The sequence below is a fragment of the Procambarus clarkii genome, chromosome 83 (assembly GCF_040958095.1).
Source record: "Procambarus clarkii isolate CNS0578487 chromosome 83, FALCON_Pclarkii_2.0, whole genome shotgun sequence".
Taxonomy (NCBI): domain Eukaryota; kingdom Metazoa; phylum Arthropoda; class Malacostraca; order Decapoda; family Cambaridae; genus Procambarus; species Procambarus clarkii.
Window position 1 is genome coordinate 9037230 of NC_091232.1, and position 19647 is coordinate 9056876.

The following is a 19647-nucleotide window of genomic DNA, read 5'->3' on the forward strand; positions in this document are numbered from 1 at the left end:
GTCCAGCGTAGGATGACTAAGTTAATTCCCCAAATTAGAAATCTTTCATATGAAGAAAGATTAACAAAGCTTAAGTTGCATTCACTGGAAAGGCGAAGAGTTAGGGGTGACATGATAGAGGTTTACAAGTGGATGAATGGACATAACAAAGGGGATAACAGCCATTACATGCCCTTTCCACTACCACCCACAAGATGGGTATGGGGTGCATAATAAATGAACTAAACTAACTAACTAAAAAAGTATCAACACAAGACAGAACACGAAACAATGGGTATAAATTGGATAAGTTTAGATTTAGGAAAGACTTGGGTAAATACTGGTTCGGTAACAGGGTTGTTGATTTGTGGAACCAATTACCGCGTAACGTGGTGGAGGTGGGGTCCCTCGATTGTTTCAAGCGCGGGTTGGACATGTATATGAGTGGGATTGGGTGGTTATAGATAGGAGCTGCCTCGTATGGGCCAATAGGTCTTCTGCAGTTACCTTGTTCTTATGTTCTTATGATTCACTAACACTAGTGGCCTCGACGAAGACAGGAAGCCGCTTCTTGTTAGAAGCCGGCGGCCTGTCAAAGGTCCCCCCATTTATTTTGATGATTTTTTTCACGCTAGATCTTAAAATTCAACAGTGTTTTGACATTTACGGCTTCGGCGGGTAGGTAGTTCCATGGGTTTATAACCCTGTGGGTTAAAAAGCAGCTCCTGTTTTCAGACCTACATTGAGGTTTGTTAAGCTTGAAACCGTTGTTCCTTGTTTGTGTTGCATCTGACATCTTGAAGAAGTTGTCTGGTTCAACATCCTCCAAATTATTCAGTGTTTTAAACGTTTCGGTGAAATCCGCTCTGTCATGCGTGGTTTGCAGTGTGGTTATACCATCTTGTATATAAATAAATAAGCAAATAAGGTTAGCTCTGTGGCCCTTAACCATTCTTGGTATGAGAGTTGACTTAGTTCTGGGATATTTATATCGGCCGGTGTTGAACTTTCTTCGGTGAAACTATATCTTAAAATAAAAAATAAAAAAATAAAATAAAATAAAATGTTTATTTAGGTAAGGTACATACATACAATAAATTTTTACAAAGAATGGTTGACTTATAGGTAGAGCTAGTACATGCAATGCCTAAAGCCACTATTACGCAAAGCGTTTCGGGCATGATAAACTTAAATGACAAGCACTCCCCAGCTGATGCCGCTCTGGCCCACCTCTGACATTTAAATAGTAAATAACACTTTTTGAGCTGTGAGGAGCTTTTTTTGAGCTTTATTTCTCAATGGGAATAAAATAATTGTATTTGTGACACAAGCTCTCCACATATGTCAGTTGCTTAATTTAGACACTGTACTTGTGATAGGTCTCGAGCCCATTGTTGATGTGACGATGTTTAGTTTAGTTCATTTATTATGCACCCCATACCCATCTTGTGGGCGGTAGTGGAAAGGGTTACAGCGGCACAGAATGGGCTCAGGGACTGAACCCCACAATTCAAGCCACTATTACGCAAAGCGTTTCGGACAGGAAAAGTGGAACAGAAGTCTTACATTGTGGTTTATTGAGTGTGAAACCGTAGCTTTTCGTTTGTTACATCTGACCTTTTTGAAGAAATTGTCCAGATCAACATCCTCCAAATTGTTCAGTATTTTAAAAGTTTCACCGAGATCCGCCCTGTCATGTTTGATTAACACCGGAGTCATAATGTAGAAAAGTGCAGCGACTTTTATTTTGAGTCACAATCGGGGATCCCGGGCTCAATTCCCGGCCGGGACCAAAATGGTTGGGCACGCTTCCTTTGACCTAATGCATCTGTTCATACATATATATTATATTATATAATATATACATCATATATTACATATCATATATAATATATTTAACTGATAATATATATAATCAGTATATATATATGAAAAATTACTTTATGTACAGAATTAAAAAAAATGAGTGGGAAGGTGGTGGAGGAAGTCGAGGGTTAACCAGTGTTGTGGTCGAGGCTGGCGAGTCACCACCTCCAGCACCTTGTGTTACTCTCACCACTATAGCCTCACACCACACCCTCACGCCTCACACCTCCTCCTCGAGGTGCTCCTATAGTAGTGATGCCGGCTTTTCAGGGTGAGTGTGAGGAGGACCTCCCTGACAAGGTGCAGGCCTGCTGCCCCTCCCCAGCCTATAGGGGCACACACCCGCCCTGTTGGGCATGGCCCTTTAGACTCAAGAGTGGTTTAGTGGTAGAATTGTTCAGTTCTGACATAATAAAGCCGCTTGGCATCAATCTGTTTTAATACTGTGGGGAAGAGATCAGGGAATGGCACTGTGGTGGGGTGTTTTGACAGACGTGAGCCTCATGGTTTTTACCGGTCAACTACATGTTTCCATTCATATTTGTTAGGTTGCTTTAAAACAAAGTTTGTGGAAACTAACGAAATTTAGCATGAATTTGAGAAAAGTATAATTAAAGTTCTTAAATCTGATCTGTCTGTTTTGATAAAATTATCTGATTGCTGGTCTCTTCATAAAGCCAACAAGGCAATATCAAGTGAAAAAATACATGCTATATATTTATGGCACTTAACTGAATGATGGAAACATGTATACCTGTACTTTTAACATTTAATCGAATGGTAAACATGTACTTTTAGATCAGCGGTCTTATTTGCCAAACAATAAGTTCAGCATACCAATGTATGTACATTACATAATATACTATATACATAAGAGTATGTACATAGTTATGTTGAACACAGCGTTTGGCAAATAGGACCATTCATCGGTGCAATTAGAAATGTTGAAAAGTACATGTTTTGTACCATTCAATTAAATGTTAAAAGTACACACTTATCATTCAATTAAGTGGTATAAATAAGTATTTTTTTACATTGTCTTCCTGTTTTTGGAGGGTGTTGGGGCGCAAATGCAGTGTTAGGTCAGGTTTTACGGTATTTGGTTAGCTTGATCGGATACAGATACATGTCTTGGGGCCAAGTACTGCATACAGTATGATACAAGTCACATCGTACACAAGACGATTCGCCAATGAATTTTGAAACCTACCTCAACCCAACCTAACAACCCAAACCAGCCTAACCTAACCCAACCAAGCCCAATGCAGTTTAACCCAAACTAAGACATCCTAGCATAAAAATATACAGCATACAGTTTTAACAAACGGAAAATTAGCGTTATTTAATCATTGCGTGTCCAAAGCGACCATACCCATTGTGAGGACATGTTACAGTCATGGGACATAGTACAATGTCCCATGATCTTGTATCCACACACAGTTCATGCAACTTGTGATGGGTTTGCAGTACTTGCTTATATTTTGTTGTTAGACAAATTTCTTTAAAGCATTTTGAAGAGAAAATGTGAGAATTAGTCAATAGTCCTTAATCTAATTGAAATAACACTGAATTATTAGGCCTATAATGCTCATGCAGTGCGATAGATTTTACAATCTAAATTAGTGTTGAAGCTTACGAACAGGATGAGGGAGTATGATTTTATTTGGGTCCCAAGATTAGTTGTGTAATATCATCAGTGTTCTTTAAACAAACCGAACCCAAAGAAAATAAAGATTTTCCACTTCTATCTTCTGTTGTATAACATTCAAGGTTCCTTTCCTGAGCTTTTCTTCTACGTTATTCACGTTGGTGAGTCCACCTTTCTCGGTAAATCATGGGATAGTCCTCCACAGTATCGTCAGATTCAAAACACCCCTTCTACTCTCCAGCAACATGATGGCTGGTTTCCCCTAAAGGCTTTAACTATAACAAGCCTGATCATAGAGGACAGACGGGTGTTGATTCCACCTCGTAACTCGATAAATTCCATCCTGTGTTATGTTGGTCCAATGACCAATACTTCACTGGTTATCAGACAAATCAGACTCCACCGACTCGGCTCACTTATTCCCACTGCAGCAAGTCCTGAGTTCAGGACTGCCCTGGGTGAACTGATTGTTGTCAACCAAGGCACCCTCCACATCACTTCTGTGGAGTAAAAATTATGTACAGTAGTAAGAAGGAAACTACACGGGTGTCAGTAAGATCACAGCCTTCTATCGGGGAACAGAAAATGGGGTCGGGTTCACTCAACAGATGCCACTGACGTCGTCACAGTAGGATTTAACCATAATCAGTTTCTTTGCCATTCAAATGAACGACTGTTTTCAGTAGAAAATACAGTACATGTAACTGAAACCAATGAGCATATGTGTAGTGACATTTAAAGAACTGACTTTAGATGTGAAAATTTATAATGTCCATGTGAAATGCATTTGTAATTTAAGAATCCTTTTTCTGTTCCTTACAGTAAAAGTAAAATGGGGAAAGGAGTTGTATCCAGATATTGAATTGGATACAGGTGAACCCCCTATGGTTTTCAGGGCTCAATTGTTTGCCTTAACTGGTGTTCAGCCACAGCGCCAAAAGATTATGCTCAAGGGTGCCACCATCAAAGAAGATACTTGGGATGGACTCAAGATTAAGAATGTAAGTACAGTATTCAATAATGTAATTCAAGTTGATGTATTGTAGACTTCATTCATTATCGCTGTGGCATTTAGATGCATGCTTCAAAGTGCAATTTTTGCTGCTTGAATTTCTTACTTCAATTTGCATACAGTATAGACAAGCTCACTTTTGCAGTCTTAAGAAATATATATAAATTAATTATTAAAATATTGTTTTTGTTGATCTTTTTTTTTAAGAATGATTTTTGATTTGTTCATTTGTTGTTCATATGTTGAACATAGGTATGTTGTACACTACAGGTTTGCCTGTAGTGTACATTATTTAACTTCAATTTTGTTATACAGTATTAAGATGTCTCATCAATATAGTTAGTCTTCTGTACATCCAAGTAAACTTCTCTATATCTTTAGGGAGTGACCATTTTAATGATGGGAAGCAAAGAGGAGGATGTTCCTGTTGAACCAACGGAGAAAACTGCTTTTATTGAAGATATGTCAGAAGCCGAACGTAATACTATGGTAAGTACTTTATAGTACTGCTCATTATAGAAGCCTCACGACTTGTTTAATGCAGTGTCATATCGGAGAACAATAACACTACTCTGTTCTTAAATTTCATAGATATTTTTTGTGTTGAATATATTTCCATTGCTGAAGATAATTTTTAAACATATGTGTGTTCTCATGGTTCAATAGAAAAACAAAGGGTAAAGTCCTGTATAAATACTCTAATGCCTAGAGGATTTGATAAAATTAAAAATAAACCCCACAAATATTTTATATTGAAATAAAAGGTGTTATATTTAATTTGCTTTATTTTGTTTTTAAGTAGATGAAAGATTTTAATAATGCACTTGTACATTATAGAGAAACCAAAAACAAGCCAGTTCTTGGGCAATAAAACAGTGTCTCCAAATCTTCCAAAATTAACTCCAAAACATAGGCTGGTCATGCATATTAATACAGTATTATAATTTTAATTTACAGTAGCTCCCAAGAAATGGTCATTAAACATGGGGACGGCCGATTCCGGTTCTTGGCCATGGTTAGGGCCGTCCAAATCAGTCTTGTCAGTTGGAAATGTCACAAACAGTGCCACCTTATCCAATAATATTAAAAAATGTAAAGCTGATATATTCAACTTATGATTATTATTTCATTATTATTAACACAAGTTGCTTTATTATTTCAGTTGCAACTACCAGTGGGTATTAAAAATCTAGGCAACACCTGTTACCTTAATGCTGTTGTACAGTGCCTCAAAACAGTTCCTGAACTTCATACGTCAATTAAAGAATTCAAACCAAAACGTAAGTAAAATTTCAGCTGATGGTTTTTGATCTGGCATTTGGATATTTTAATTTTCATCCAGAAAGAAAGAGTTGTATATTCCAACAAAATTTGCTAAACTTCTATATGTTATTCTTTAATCCTTATTTTTAAGATGCTGTATTTGTGTTTATGGTGCAAGATGGGTGGAGTTTGTAATGTCATTCAGCATAGTACAATGCTTATTAATCAGATCTATATACTCTGGTTAATTTCTTTATGCATTACAGTATTGTATACAGAAATGCAATAAATTAAAACACACACATCTCCCCAATTTTTATTTTTTATGTTTATTCTCGAAAGTAATAAACATTCTCCAATATTTCATGTCCAACACACTCCCTCATTTGTTAATATGATGCAAATTTGTTCGTTATTTATTGTTCCTGGCATTACAAAACTGTGTAATATTTCTTAAATCAACAGTCTACACTTAAAATAAATTAATGTGTAAATAACCAAGGGAGGGAGGTGGCATATTCATGCCGTTACTGGGCCACTCGGCACACACACCTCTCACTTGGGAAGGGAACCATCAGGAGAAAGCATGAAGCCTTTATGACTATATAACTCCTGGAAGGGATCAGGATAAGGATTTCTCACTTGGGGAAAAAATGGCCAAAAATCTAAATGTCAAATTTGTTAATATTCTTTCATTAATAAACAATCTAGTTCCCCCTATTTTGCAAATTAAATAAATTAAGATAGCTTTGATGGGCAAACTTTGTTTTACTGAAACGTGTGCAAATTTCAATTGTTTAACTGACCTGAGTGGAGCTCTTGATATTCCAAAAGATCTTCAGAGTTGAACCAGAACAGATACCAGATATAAGGAGAGGACACTAATCATAAAGAGGGGTAACCAAAGCATCTGAAATGGATACTTCAAAGGCAGTGAAACGTTTCTTCGTGGATATTAAATGCAGCTGAGAGAGGGATCCAATGCAATCTTTTAGTAAAGGTCTATGATTCCATTCTTGAATCAGGAGAGCTATCACAGCTGGAAGTTGGCGAATGTTGTAATGCCATTATTCAAGAAAGGAGGCAGGGTGGTGGTGGTAAAATACTGGCCAATATAAATGGCAAGGTGGTAGGAGAAAATGTTCAGCATAGATTTGGGAAAACCTGTTTAATCTAATACTCATCCTATTTTAGAATTCTAAGACAAGAAAAGGGGAAAGTATGGGTTAACTGTATACATTTAGAGTTCCAAAAAGCCTTTAATACTTTTCTACTCAAAACACAATCAAGATGCTCAAATAAGCTCGGGCATCTGGCAGAGTACAAAACTCGTTATGAGAATATTGAATATACAACGCGGTTGTGTTGAGGAATTGTAATGAGGAGGTTACTATTTGGGTTCAACTATTTGGGTATCAGTCTAAGCTGATAATTCAGAGCCAGTAAAGGAGAATAAGGACAGGATTGAAAATACTGAAAATATGAACACGCTAATAGTTTGTTCATTTGTTGTATGTATTTAAAAAAATATTAACATTTTTTATTTCCAGGGTCAAGTGGAGATGCAGATTCCTCTGCTTCATCTTCTCTCTTATCATTAGTGGAGGTAGAGTCTGGGTCTTTACTCACCCTAGCTATACAAGATTGTTACCGCACCATGGATGCTGGCAAGACTGCTGTTCCTCTTGTTCTTGTTAATCTTTTCCGCTCGACCTTTCCCAGGTAAGTAAATACAGTACAGTACCACAATTTTCCTTTTCATATCATTAAAACTTTTTAATGTGTGATGATATTACTGTGTGCAGATTTGGAACCAGTCCCTTTAATATTTTCCAGGTGTATATTATTATGTATCTCTCACCTATGCTCTAAGGAATACAGATTTAAAAATGTTAATGTCTCAATAATTTAGGCGTTTTATAGAGTGGATTCTAATGGTAAAGTACCTTTGCATGTGGTCTAGGTCAGCAATTTCTTCCGCTTTGAATGGGGCTTATCTTGAGGTTATCTTGATTTCGAGGCTTGGCGTCCCCGTGGCCCGGTCCTTGACCAGTCCTCCTTTTTGTTGCACATCCTCAGGAAGCAGCCTGTAGCAGCTGTCTAACTCCCAGGTACCTATTTACTGCTAGGTGAGCAGTGGCATCAGGGTGAGAGAAATTGCTCATTTTTTTCCGCCTCTGCCAGGGATCGAACCGGAACCTTATGACTACGAATCCTGAGCGCTGACCTCTCAGCCGTCAGGCCCTCTGTTATTGTTCAACAATATTCCACTCTAGTAAAGCACTAGTGTCCTGAAAAACATCATTGATATGGCATCCCTTGTTTGAAAGATTCATGTTATCAATCTTGTCATTTTTCTTGCAGTTGTGACAGTTTTATGTAATGGTAAGGTCTTCTGGCATAATTACTGCTAGAGCCTTTACGTTGCTTTTTCGTTCTATAGTGCCATTGGATTGCATTTTGTGTGTGGTTCCATTTTTATATTTTAATTTTTACCATAGCGCAGGCACTGGAACTTGTCTTCATTAAATATCATATTATCTATGGCCCACTGAAAACCTAATTAAAATCAGATTGGAGGTTTGCTGTGTCCTCTATAGTGTCATCATCCATGAAAATCCTAGTGTCATCTGCAAAGGATGATACAGTACAACAGCTTGTATCTTTCCAATGATTTCTTGCACATTGTCAATTTTAGTCTCATTCTGTTCGTTCATTTCTTGAGCTTGGTAAGGCTTTTTTCAATAACTGGTTTTCTATTACCAGAGGAGCCTGCCGGGTCTCTTGATAAGGTGCATTATATGCCGTGGCCTTATAGCCTCCTTTGGTAATCTTAAGAAATCGCATTATTATATATATTATACATTATATTGTAAAAAACTTTATATATGAATGTTTTTTGTCAATACTGTATATCTTGATACACCTACAGAAGGAATAAGGGGCAGTAATCTCTGTGTAATTTTAAACGGCATTACTTATAAAATTGTTTATTTATATTCCAGATTTGCTGAACAAGGGGAGCAGGGAATGTATATGCAACAAGATGCTTCTGAATGCTGGATACAATTAATGCGTCTCTTGATGCAAGAGGTACCTGCCAAAGACTCTTCAAAGACTTCTAAAAATTTCACGTATGTATAAATTGATTTTAATACTGGCACATTTCCAGTAAAATATTAACAGTGAATTTTCACAATCACTGTTTGGTATGTAAATTTGTGTGTATTTTTGTTAGGTTGAATACTATACGTCTCCTTGCAGGTGGTATTACCAAGACCATAGTGAGTTTTGTCAGGCCTTAATCTGTTTTAAATAAATGTTTAAACAAAAAATGCTGTTTATAGGATTGTTGTAAACAATTTAATTTTATTATTAAAAATGCCAAAAGGTCTGAAATTATTTGTTGTACTACGTACTTATCACCAAAAAATGGAAGGATAAAGCAAGGATTTCCATGCTATCTTCTGGGAATTAAATCACATTAAAGGTCATTGATTTTTGGTAACTTGAGGACTATGGATACTTGATACCCTGAACTAATTGGGACTAACTTGGTTTAGTCCCAATTAAACTTCTAAAAAGGTTTAGACTTTTAGATAAGATTAAAACTAAACTAAAAATATTATCTAGTCTTTAAAATGTGTAGGGTGCATAGGTGTTAGTGTATGTAGGAGCTGGTGTTGATTTTTTAAAATGTACAGTATTCATCTCTTTCAACCTGTCTATTGTCAACCTCTGACAAATTTTAGGCTTTATGTGAATCATTAGCATAAGATTTTAATTTAATATGGAATATTTTTTGTTTAGAATTGGTCTAAGATTCACTTATTGTTTCAGATCTTCTCTTATCGACCAGTTTTTTTGTGGAGAGCATTCCTGTGAGTGGAAGTGTATAGAGAGCGAAGAGGAGGAAGTTACTTACAAAACGGATAACTTTCAGCAGCTCATGTGCCATATTAATCAAGATGTTAAATACTTGCATACAGGACTTGTAGCCAGAATGCAGGTATGTATAACTATTGCATTTTTTGTGCACTACGGTATTAATGCTCTTCTCATTCATATGTAAAAAAAAAAAGTATTTATCACTACTATTAGCTGCAGTGTTGAAATATTGGAACTTTAATTCTGTTGTACCTCACATTTGACTTTTTTTTTTCTGACCTATAATGAGGTCTCTTCTGAACACGTTCATACCAAAATCACTTCTAAGTACACAGTTTCACAAACTGGAAATTATTATAAACCATTTACATTCTGTGAACTGCTCGAATGGACTAACATTCATTTCCATTTTGTCCCAGCTTCAATGTCAGCACAGACTTTACTATTTCTAAAAACATGTGCTTTTTTAACATTCATAACAATAAAACCATACACGATGAAACCACAATAACTTACTATCTATGAGAAAATGTTAAGAGCAAGCTGGTGTGATTGACAGCGCCTCCTGGATCACCTCGGCCTTGACCCAAGACCGAGGTGATCCAGGAGGATCACACTATGGTAACACTGCTAAAAAGCTGCCCAACCTGTAGTCTGCCAGTCAACAAGAATGCTGGTTTGATCCCACCATAATGCTCCAAAGATTTTTCTTATAAAAAGCCATGTTAAGCCTCTTGGTGGTGGTGGCTGATATGTTCTCTTTAATATACATCACCCTAATATTTCATTACTTTTCTTATTTAAAAAAGAATGCTGGCTGACATATTTAATTGATAAGGTTTAAACCATTTTTATTTTTAAAAGTTATTCAATATCTATTCTTTCTAAAGAAAAATTGAATTTTTTCAGTTTATTTAAGATTCAGCACCATTTATTGATGGCCTGGGAAATATTTCATAACCTGTCATGCTCTATATTGTCTGACTCAGGGCACCACTTGTTTCTCAGTCTTTGCACTCCTTTTAAATTAGAGTATTACTTGCCTCGCATTTAAATGACCGTGCCAAATTGTGTAGATGTGAATTACCCCTGGTGCTCTTTTAATTTTGGTAGTACAAATAAACTATATATAGACTACATGCAAATTTGTGGTTTTGAAATTTTTTAAGCAGTCTAATTAGTTGCTTTCGTAAGGAAAGAATCTTGTTTTGGTATACAGGGCTGTATTCAAGACATTCTGGCTGGTTTGTGAAAAGTGCTAGGGAGGCATTGGAGGAAAGCTCAATCTAGCCCAGAGTGAATACTTTCTTAAATATTTTAAGCTCTCCCAAAACCAAACTTTGTATCACAAGTAACTGCCAAATGAGGCTTCAAAATGGCTCATTGCATGCCTTGTGAAACCAGTTTCACACAGATACTTACCCAGTGTTCTCAACCTTCCCAGATCTCCAGTATCGGCTATTGATATAGATAATGGCTCCAAAGAGCCTCCACTTAAGGGCTCACCATAGCCCATGCTACATGGAAATTTTGTTCCAGTAGCTGAATCTAAAACAACAATTTCTCAGTCCCATCTTGTCTCATTCTCTTAGTTTCCATAAGTGGTTGGCAGGTGGGGCTGTCTTTTAAGTAAAATGATTATTTTCATGCATTGAAATAATTAGTTTTCCTATATGATCTTTTAAGCACTAGCTTTTAGGCTTTGCAAGTCTAGCTTTAGCTATTGGTTCCCCTTTGAGTTTGTCCACTTTATTCATGGTTTGTAGACTTACTCTTGGGATGATTTTTACCCACCTGGCATTTGTTGAAAGATTAACTGAACCCCCCTAGGTCTTACATTGGCAGTGTGAGGTGATTTTAGTGATTGTTGGCATCTCTAGCTTTTTCTTTCCAGCAAGGTCCTAGGGGAGCCGGTCGGCCGAGCGGACAGCACACTGGACTTGTGATCCTGTGGTCCTGGGTTCGATCCCAGGCGCCGACGAGAAACAATGGGCAGAGTTTCTTTCACCCTATGCCCCTGTTACCTAGCAGTAAAATAGGTACCTGGGTGTTAGTCAGCTGTCACAGGCTGCTTCCTGGGGGTGGAGGCCTGGTCGAGGACCGGGCCGCGGGGACACTAAAGCCCCGAAATCATCTCAAGATAACCTCAAGGTGAACAGAATTAGGTTTTTGCCATCCTAGCAATTGCATCTTTGCTTAAGGGTTGGAATTCCTGGGCTTGTCATATAATTTTTAACTTGTTTTGGCTGGGTCATTGTGGCTCTCTAGGAATTTGGTTGGCCTTGAACAAACCATAGACAATGTTCTTTGTACCTTTCATTCTCTTCAGGTGCAGTCCTGTCTTCCCTTTAGTGATAAAAGCTCAGTCACTTGTGATACTGTACCAACTACAGTTGGGCATTGTCCTAGAAATCGGTCTGATGGATGTTCTGGGCTTGATTTAGAATTTATTACAGTGCATCCCTAGCATCTTATTTACACACATTCAAAATTATCTCTTCAGTGTCAGTACTTAAATGATGATTTGACTTCATGAATCCTGTTTTGACAGATTCTTATCTTGGGAGCAACTGAATGTCTCCTCAAAGCTTTTCATAATAATTTACAGCCTCATTTCTTTATCATCAGGAACAAATCACCAAAAGATCAGAACTTTTAGATCGTGATGCAATGTACACTAAAAAATCTAAAATATCCAGATTGCCAGCCTACTTAGTTGTACAAATGGTCAGGTATGGTTTTACAATTTTTGTTCATTAATGATTTCATCATAACTTTGTAGTTAAATTTTATTTAAAAAATATGGTAATAATAATTTATCTATAAAAGTTGGATTTAAGTCTTCAGTACTGTAGTTGTAAGCTAATAATTGAAGGAATATATTAAACTTTTAATGTTATTGATCATTGATATTGAGCTGATTTGTCTCCTGTCTAGGTGCCTGTGTATGTGCTTGAACTTTCCTTGTGGAGACTCACTACATTTTGAAAATATTGCACAGTATTAATTTTTAATCTTTTATTTTTTCAGGTTCTTTTATAAAGAGAAGGGAGCTGTAAATGCCAAAATTCTTAAAGATGTAAAATTTCCAATAATTTTGGATGTATTTGATTTGTGTACTCCAGAATTGCAGAAGAAGCTAACCCCTATTAGAGAGAAATACAAGGTAAGCAATGTGAGGTACATTTCATGTCCTACATTTGTTGGAAGTATATTTAAATTCCCACATTTCTTGAAAGTGTGTTTCACGTCCTATTTGAATAAAAGCCTTATATCAGGGATTAAATAACTAAAGATAAGTTCCTTAAACTGGTATGTCATTAACAATATTGTTTTTGTGATGCTTATTTTACTATACTTCTTGGGGACTTTTTAGTTGGAACCTTTTGGATTGTTCATTTATGTTTGAAATCTTGGTTTTAATTCTGGTTAAATTCAAGGAAAGCATCCGACTCCAGTCATTGTTTCTATTATGTACTACTGGCCTGTATCATTAACATGTATGGGAGAGTTGCCTATATTAATTAATATGGCAGGAGCTGTATAAACTGAGGCAGTCTCATTATGTTGCCATGCCCACTTAAGGTAAATAATGGTATAGTATTACATGATAACTTTGCTGTCAGTTTTAAAATTGATGCTAATCACTTGATGCTCAATAGGTGTGAAAATGTTAGGATTACAATTTAAACATTATTATAAAGTTACAGTAAATGACACAATAGGATGAAGGAAATGTGTATGGAGTTTTTCTTTAAACAAAATTTTTTTCAGGATATGGATGAACGTCAGATAGAAGAGGAGCGGGCCAAAAAGAGAGGCAAGCCTCTTGCTCTAGAAGAGAAACCACGCACGCGTGCGCTGCCCTTTTCCTTCGAAGATGGTTAGTCTTTGTAGTTTTGAATTTGTAATAATGTACAAAGTAAAAGGAATAAAAATAGCTATGAAAAGTATTAATGAAATGTTTCAAAATGTAAATTGAGTAAACATTTTAGTGGCTAAAGTGAGTCTATGAATAGTAGTTTATAAAGGCTGTTGTTTTTCAGTACAATCTTGATTTAAAGGTGGACAGTTGTTAAGGGGCCAGGTGTACAAGTTATCAACCTTCCTCAAACACTCAAAATTTTTGTACATAATCTACATGGTAAATGCTCCAACTTTTCCTAATGGATCAACATCATAACATGAACAGAAAAACAAAAATTAATTTAAAAAAATATTTAACAAATTATACAATTTCAAATTAGACTATCTTATTTAAAGTCATCAATTTTTATTTTATTCATTATTGGCTCGGAATGGCATTTAATATTGGTTTTCTTCTATTTAAAATTTAGCTTGAGAGTATAGTTTACTATAAGGTGTTTTTTTTTAAGAAAAGACTATGGGGTTTGAAGTTAAGATATCTCCATAAATGTATTCCCCATATAGTGTTGGGAGTTAAATGTACATAAGGGCATTGTAGCTGTTTAATGGTTTAAACCATTAACATTTGTAGGGTTACAGTTGTGTTTACTCCATGTTATCAAATCTTAATGTCTCCCATTATGTAATCCAATAGTATCTACTGTAACTAAATTTTGTGTATTTTCCAGATTATGGGAGCAACAATAGTGGGTTTTACAAGTTGCAGGCTGTATTGACTCATCAGGGTCGATCTTCTTCATCTGGTCACTATGTAGCCTGGGTGCGGTGGAAGGGTGACGAGTGGCTCAAATGTGACGATGATGATGTTACATCAGTTACAGAGGAGGAAATCTTAAAGTTGTCTGGGGGAGGTAAGACCTAATGAACAAAACTTGTCAGTAAGGTAAACATTTAATGATATAAATTATTTAACGTTAAGCTGTTAGGTTATATTGTTTTACCACATGGGAGGCAGCTTATAGTAGTCAGGTTATGAGTAATTGTTACCTCTGTTGTCAATAGATGACTCTTGAGCCCATGTTAGCTTATTATTGCTGAAGTAAAATTTAAGTTTTCTTGGGTTTGAATGTAACTGCATATATTGGATAATTTGTTACATGTAAAAATAATTGTGAATTGTCATTATGTAAACCCATGTTTATTATCTTTGTAAATAGTAATTCAATATGGTACAGAATGGGGATTTCTAATATTAGTGAATACATTAGGTTAACTTTAGTATTTTTAGCACTATGAGCATCACATGAATCGCGGTAAAATGTTAAATGTTTTAAACTAGTCTTTTCTAACTTTTTTTATTATTATTCCAACTGTATCAGCTTGTAATGGTTTATTTTCCTTTATATTCTTCCAATAGTTTAAGGTTCTAAATGGTCACTTATAATTTCCATGCAAATGTTATTCTTAATGTTTTATTTGTTTTGTTTTTGTCACTACTAAAATTTATGCTCTTTAGCAAAAAGCTTCAAATCATTTGCCAAAGCTTTAAAGATCTTATTCTTAGTCTTTATCACGTGCATATGCTTTTCCAGATTTTCCTTCAATATATTTTCTAAGTCAATCTTCCTTATCTGTGAATCTGCCTGCCCTGATGCTTTTAAGCTGTTGTTTTCCATTGTTAAGTCAGTTATAATCATTCTTGGCTCACCTCATGTCCATCTTGGTATAGGAACAAAACAATGCATGCATTCAAGTGAGCTGCAGTCTGTCCACTTAGCCTATGGGTTTGCACAAAAGATATGGCATAGAAATAATGTTAGATATTTGCTTAAATTTAATAACCATCATATGAAAGATTTAAAAACAAGTTTGTGCTACTGTCACTTGTGTTTTATTGCTTGTGTCATATATCTTCGATATTGCTCATCTGTAATAATATGGGCCCCATAAACTTTCATTCCTTATCACGCTGCTACCTTAGCATTTGTGTTTGCTTATACTGTACTGTATAAAACTATAGTTGGCATATTTGTTACCCAGGAATTTATAATACAGTACTTTATTAATGATGTTCTTGTTTTGTGATTCTAGGGGACTGGCACTGTGCGTACATTTTATTGTATGGGCCACGAATATTGGAAGTGCCAATTGAGGAAGACAAGAAACCAGTGGAGGGAGACGAGAAACCAGTGGAGGGAGACAAGAAAGCAGCGGAGGAAGCTAAGATGGAGACAGAGTGAGATAGTTACATTAACTAGTTTCTGATCATATCGGTGAGATTGTTGAGGCTGTAAACAATATCGGGTCACTTTGTATTGTTTTGACCAATGCATTGTGATATACGAGGTCATCTTATGGGTTTTGTTTTAATGAATTCTTAAGTTTTGCCCTAGAGTCAACTGATGGCAATGGATTGTCCATCTCAAGAATTCTAAGCTTTAAACTTGCCCTCTGATTTGTTTCCAGAAAGGTAGTTAAAAATGCCTTTTTGTTGTCCCTGTGAAGACTTGATTCCATATGAATTATCTTCAAAGAAGATTTTTTTAAGCAAAATATAATATTAATTTACTATTTAGGAGGCATGTTGTGCTGTCAAGAGGTGGGTTATTGCCTTGTTTTGTACTAATTGTTTGTCTCCCGTCAAAGTGGTTACAATAAATTTTATTAATGCTAAATATTTGTTTTATTATACAAAGTAATGTTAGAAATTACAGTACAGAGCAGTGTTCCCAACTGTTTCACCATAAAGGATTTTGTATTTAAATTTCCCATGGACCACAGTTTTTTAAAGGTCTACCTATTTGACTAGCAGATTTTATTAACTAACAAACTCGTTTTTCCAGCTTTCTCTCAATTGAAAGACGTATATAAGAGTACAGTATACAATTAAATAAATGATAGTATAACAAAAATTGTCTATTGAGATGGCTGATGCTGCTTTGTTGTTGTTGACACTATTCTAAATTTCAGGTTCCATGTTCATCCTGTTAATGTATTATGATTTTATATAAATGGAGTTGGGTATGTAGGGCCAAAAGCTATGTATCAAAGGATTTAACTAGAGTACTGAAGAAGCCTTCTACAACTGCTGGTGTTAAAGATTGTTGTGATGGGCCATAGTGACCAATGCCTAGTGAACAGAGGCAGATTTACAAGAAATGTGTCCAATCTGGAGTTTTAGAGAACATCAGTGAGTATGTTTGCTTAACCTGATGTGGATGTATGTGGTGTACTTGTCTGAATTTACTCGAGGGGTCACCATCCATCTTGTAGCCACGACGATACATGTACATACCGACACATGTAGTACATGGTGTGATGTGTAGAGACGAAGCTGCCTTAACATACGTCATGAGGCGATGTCAGAAGTGATGGATGGCAAGGATCTTTGTTAACTGCTATATTTCTGACCAGCAGGTGATACGTGGGTCGAGAAGAAAGCAATGGGTTACCATCCTCTCCTTATGCAGAACTATTTCCATAGTAGTGGACTAGGAGGCGTGAAATATTGGGTGCCCATCAAGAGGTTGTACTGATGGTGCATGGTGATGGACCAATGGGATGAAACAATGATAGAAATTCATCGTTCAGAGGAGCTTCAACTTCCCTTAATAATAAGTGTGTAATTGTGTTAGTTATATAATTAATTGCAGTTGGCTGTGCTCCATCCTGTAACAAATCTGTTAACCCCTAGTCTACCAATTCTTTTGACATGCTGTTTAGGATGATCTTGTCAAGTAGCTTACATGTGTGTGATAGACTAATTACAGTATTGGCCTGTTATTACCAGGATCTGTGAATGTCAAGACAGTAGTATGCCATTTCAATGTTCATTTTGAAAAAAAAATCAAATGGGGTGGGGGGGACTTGTTTTTTGACCAGCTGACTACCGCCTGTCTCCATCAAGGCTACCAGAGCTGGTGGCTCTAGTAAATTCAGGTAAACTGTGAGGTGGTGTGTGTGTGTGTGTGTATGTATGTATATATATATATATAAGATATAGATATCTATCTCCTAGTAAATATCTGATGATATATAATAGTTTTACTACTAGTAGGCACCTAGTAGCTTTAGGATCTATATCAAGGTAGTGTTCTGAGTGCTACTCTTTCTGGTTGCCCTCAATGGTTTTCTTTCCTCTCTTCCTTCTGGTGTCTTCTACACACTCTACGTCAACGATCATACCCTTTGCTGTCGGGGTGATGATTCGCCTCTCCTTCGACAGTGGCTTCAACTTGCGATTATTGCTGTGTCGTCTTGGGCCACCGATCATGGCTTCCGGTTCTCTATGTTTAAGACTTGTGCGATGACTTTTACTCGGAAGCGTGTCATTCTTCGTCCCTCTTTGTCGCTTTATGGTCATCCCCTTGTGTACAAGGATTCTGCTAAGCTCTTGGGGTTAATCTTTCACACTCGTTTGTCTTGGTTGCCCCATATCTCTTACCTGCGAGTTGAATGCTTTAAAGCCCTTACCCTCCTTAAGGTTTTGTCCCATACTTCTTGGAGAGTGGATAGACGCACTCTCCTCGCTTTACATTCCTCTCTTGTCTTGTCTAAACTCTATGGTTGCCCGCTTACGTGTCTGCTTCTCTTCCTACTCTTCGCCGTCTTGGGGCTTTGCACCATACTGGGTTGCACCTCAGCTCAGGTGCCTTTCGTTCAACTCCCGTCCTCAGCTTGTATGTTGACACTGGCTTCCTATCTCTCCAGGACCTCTGTGATTGCTACTGTCTTTGCTATCTTGCGCAGTGCTTGCAACATCTTTCCTCTCGTCTCTGTCGTGCTTTAACTTTTACCCCTCCTGTGGTTCCTGTTCCTCTTCACCACCACCCTCTTTCTGTCCAGTTATCTCGCTTACTGGATTCTCTTTCAATTTGTATTTCTAATGTATCTCCTCGTGGTGTTCCTTCCTTGCCCCCGTGGAGAGTCCCCCTTCCGAAGTTTTGTACATCCTTAACCCGCATCACTAAAGCTTTTACCCTCCTACGGTTCTGAAACGCCTTTTCCTTGAGAACTTTTCTTCGCACTCCCACTCAGTTTCCATCTTTACCGATGGGTCTAAGTCCGCAGACAGTGTAGGCTACTCTGTTGTTTTTCCTGACAGCACTTATATGTGTCGCCTACCTCCGGAGACTAGCATCTTCACAGCGGAACTTTATGCTATTCTCTATGCTCTTCATCTCCTGTTTTCTCGTTGTCAATCTTCCTTTGTAGTTGTCGTTGACTCTCTTAGTGGCCCTCGTGGCTCTCGGGTCTTTTAATCCGGTCCATCCAGTGGTTGTCGAGATTCGGCATTGGTTGTTTCTTATTTCCAGTAAATTTAGTCGGTTGAGTTTTGTTGGGTTCCCAGCCATATTGGTGTCTCTTTAAATGAGCGTGTGGATGCTGCTGCTAGGGAAGCTGTCCGCTCTTGTCCCATCTCCCGTTAAGGTATTCCTTATTCTGACTTACCCAATTATTTATTCCTCCATCCTTACCCGTTGGTGCGATTGTTGGTCTTCTGTTACTGGTAACAAACTGCGTACTCTTAAGAGTAGTGTGTCCTCATGGCCGTCCTCCTACCACCGTAACTGGCGATGGGAAACGGCTCTGGCGAGGATGTGTATTGGCCATACACCCTTAACTCACGGTCACTTAATGGAGCACCGCCCTGCTCCTTATTGTCCACATTGCATTGTCCCTCTTACAGTTGTGCATATCCTTGTTGAATGTCCTGACTTCCAAGACGAGCCCAATCACTTGGGCTGGATGGTAGAGCGACGGTCTCGCTTCATGCAGGTCGGCGTTCAATCCTCGACCCTCCAAGTGGTTGGGCACCATTTCTTTCCTTATCCTGACCCCCTTCCAAGTGCTATATAGTCGTAATGGCTTGGCGCTTTCCTCTGATAATTAATTCCCTTCCCTTCCTGAGGTTTAAGGTTTTCTTACTGCAATGGTCCTAAGACAGAGCCCTGTGAAACACCATTATCCGCTCCTCTCCAGCCTGCCATGTTTCTGGCTTTGTTTCCTGTCTGTCAAGTACTTCCCTACTCAGGAGAAGGGCTACTCCAATGCCCTTTTCTTGTTATCCCTTCTCATCTCTCCATCTTGTAATTACCTAAGTGTAGTTACAGGATGACGGCCA

The 19647-nt window shown here is 37.3% G+C and overlaps 2 protein-coding genes across 2 annotated transcripts in view; one reads left to right on the top strand and one right to left on the bottom strand.

Moving 5' to 3' along the window:
* LOC123768643 (tubulin beta-1 chain) overlaps positions 1–19647 on the bottom strand; it is an 88644-nt gene that overhangs the window by 18177 nt on the left and 50820 nt on the right. The window lies entirely within an intron of this gene.
* On the top strand, positions 1958–16198 carry Usp14 (ubiquitin specific protease 14). Its single transcript, XM_045759282.2, has 12 exons — positions 1958–2116; positions 4316–4494; positions 4887–4994; positions 5668–5785; positions 7319–7490; positions 8774–8902; positions 9609–9777; positions 12285–12388; positions 12687–12822; positions 13431–13539; positions 14252–14434; positions 15615–16198. The coding sequence occupies exons 1-12, from the start codon at positions 2101–2103 to the stop codon at positions 15761–15763; spliced, it is 1572 nt and encodes a 523-aa protein (XP_045615238.1). The 5' UTR covers positions 1958–2100; the 3' UTR covers positions 15764–16198.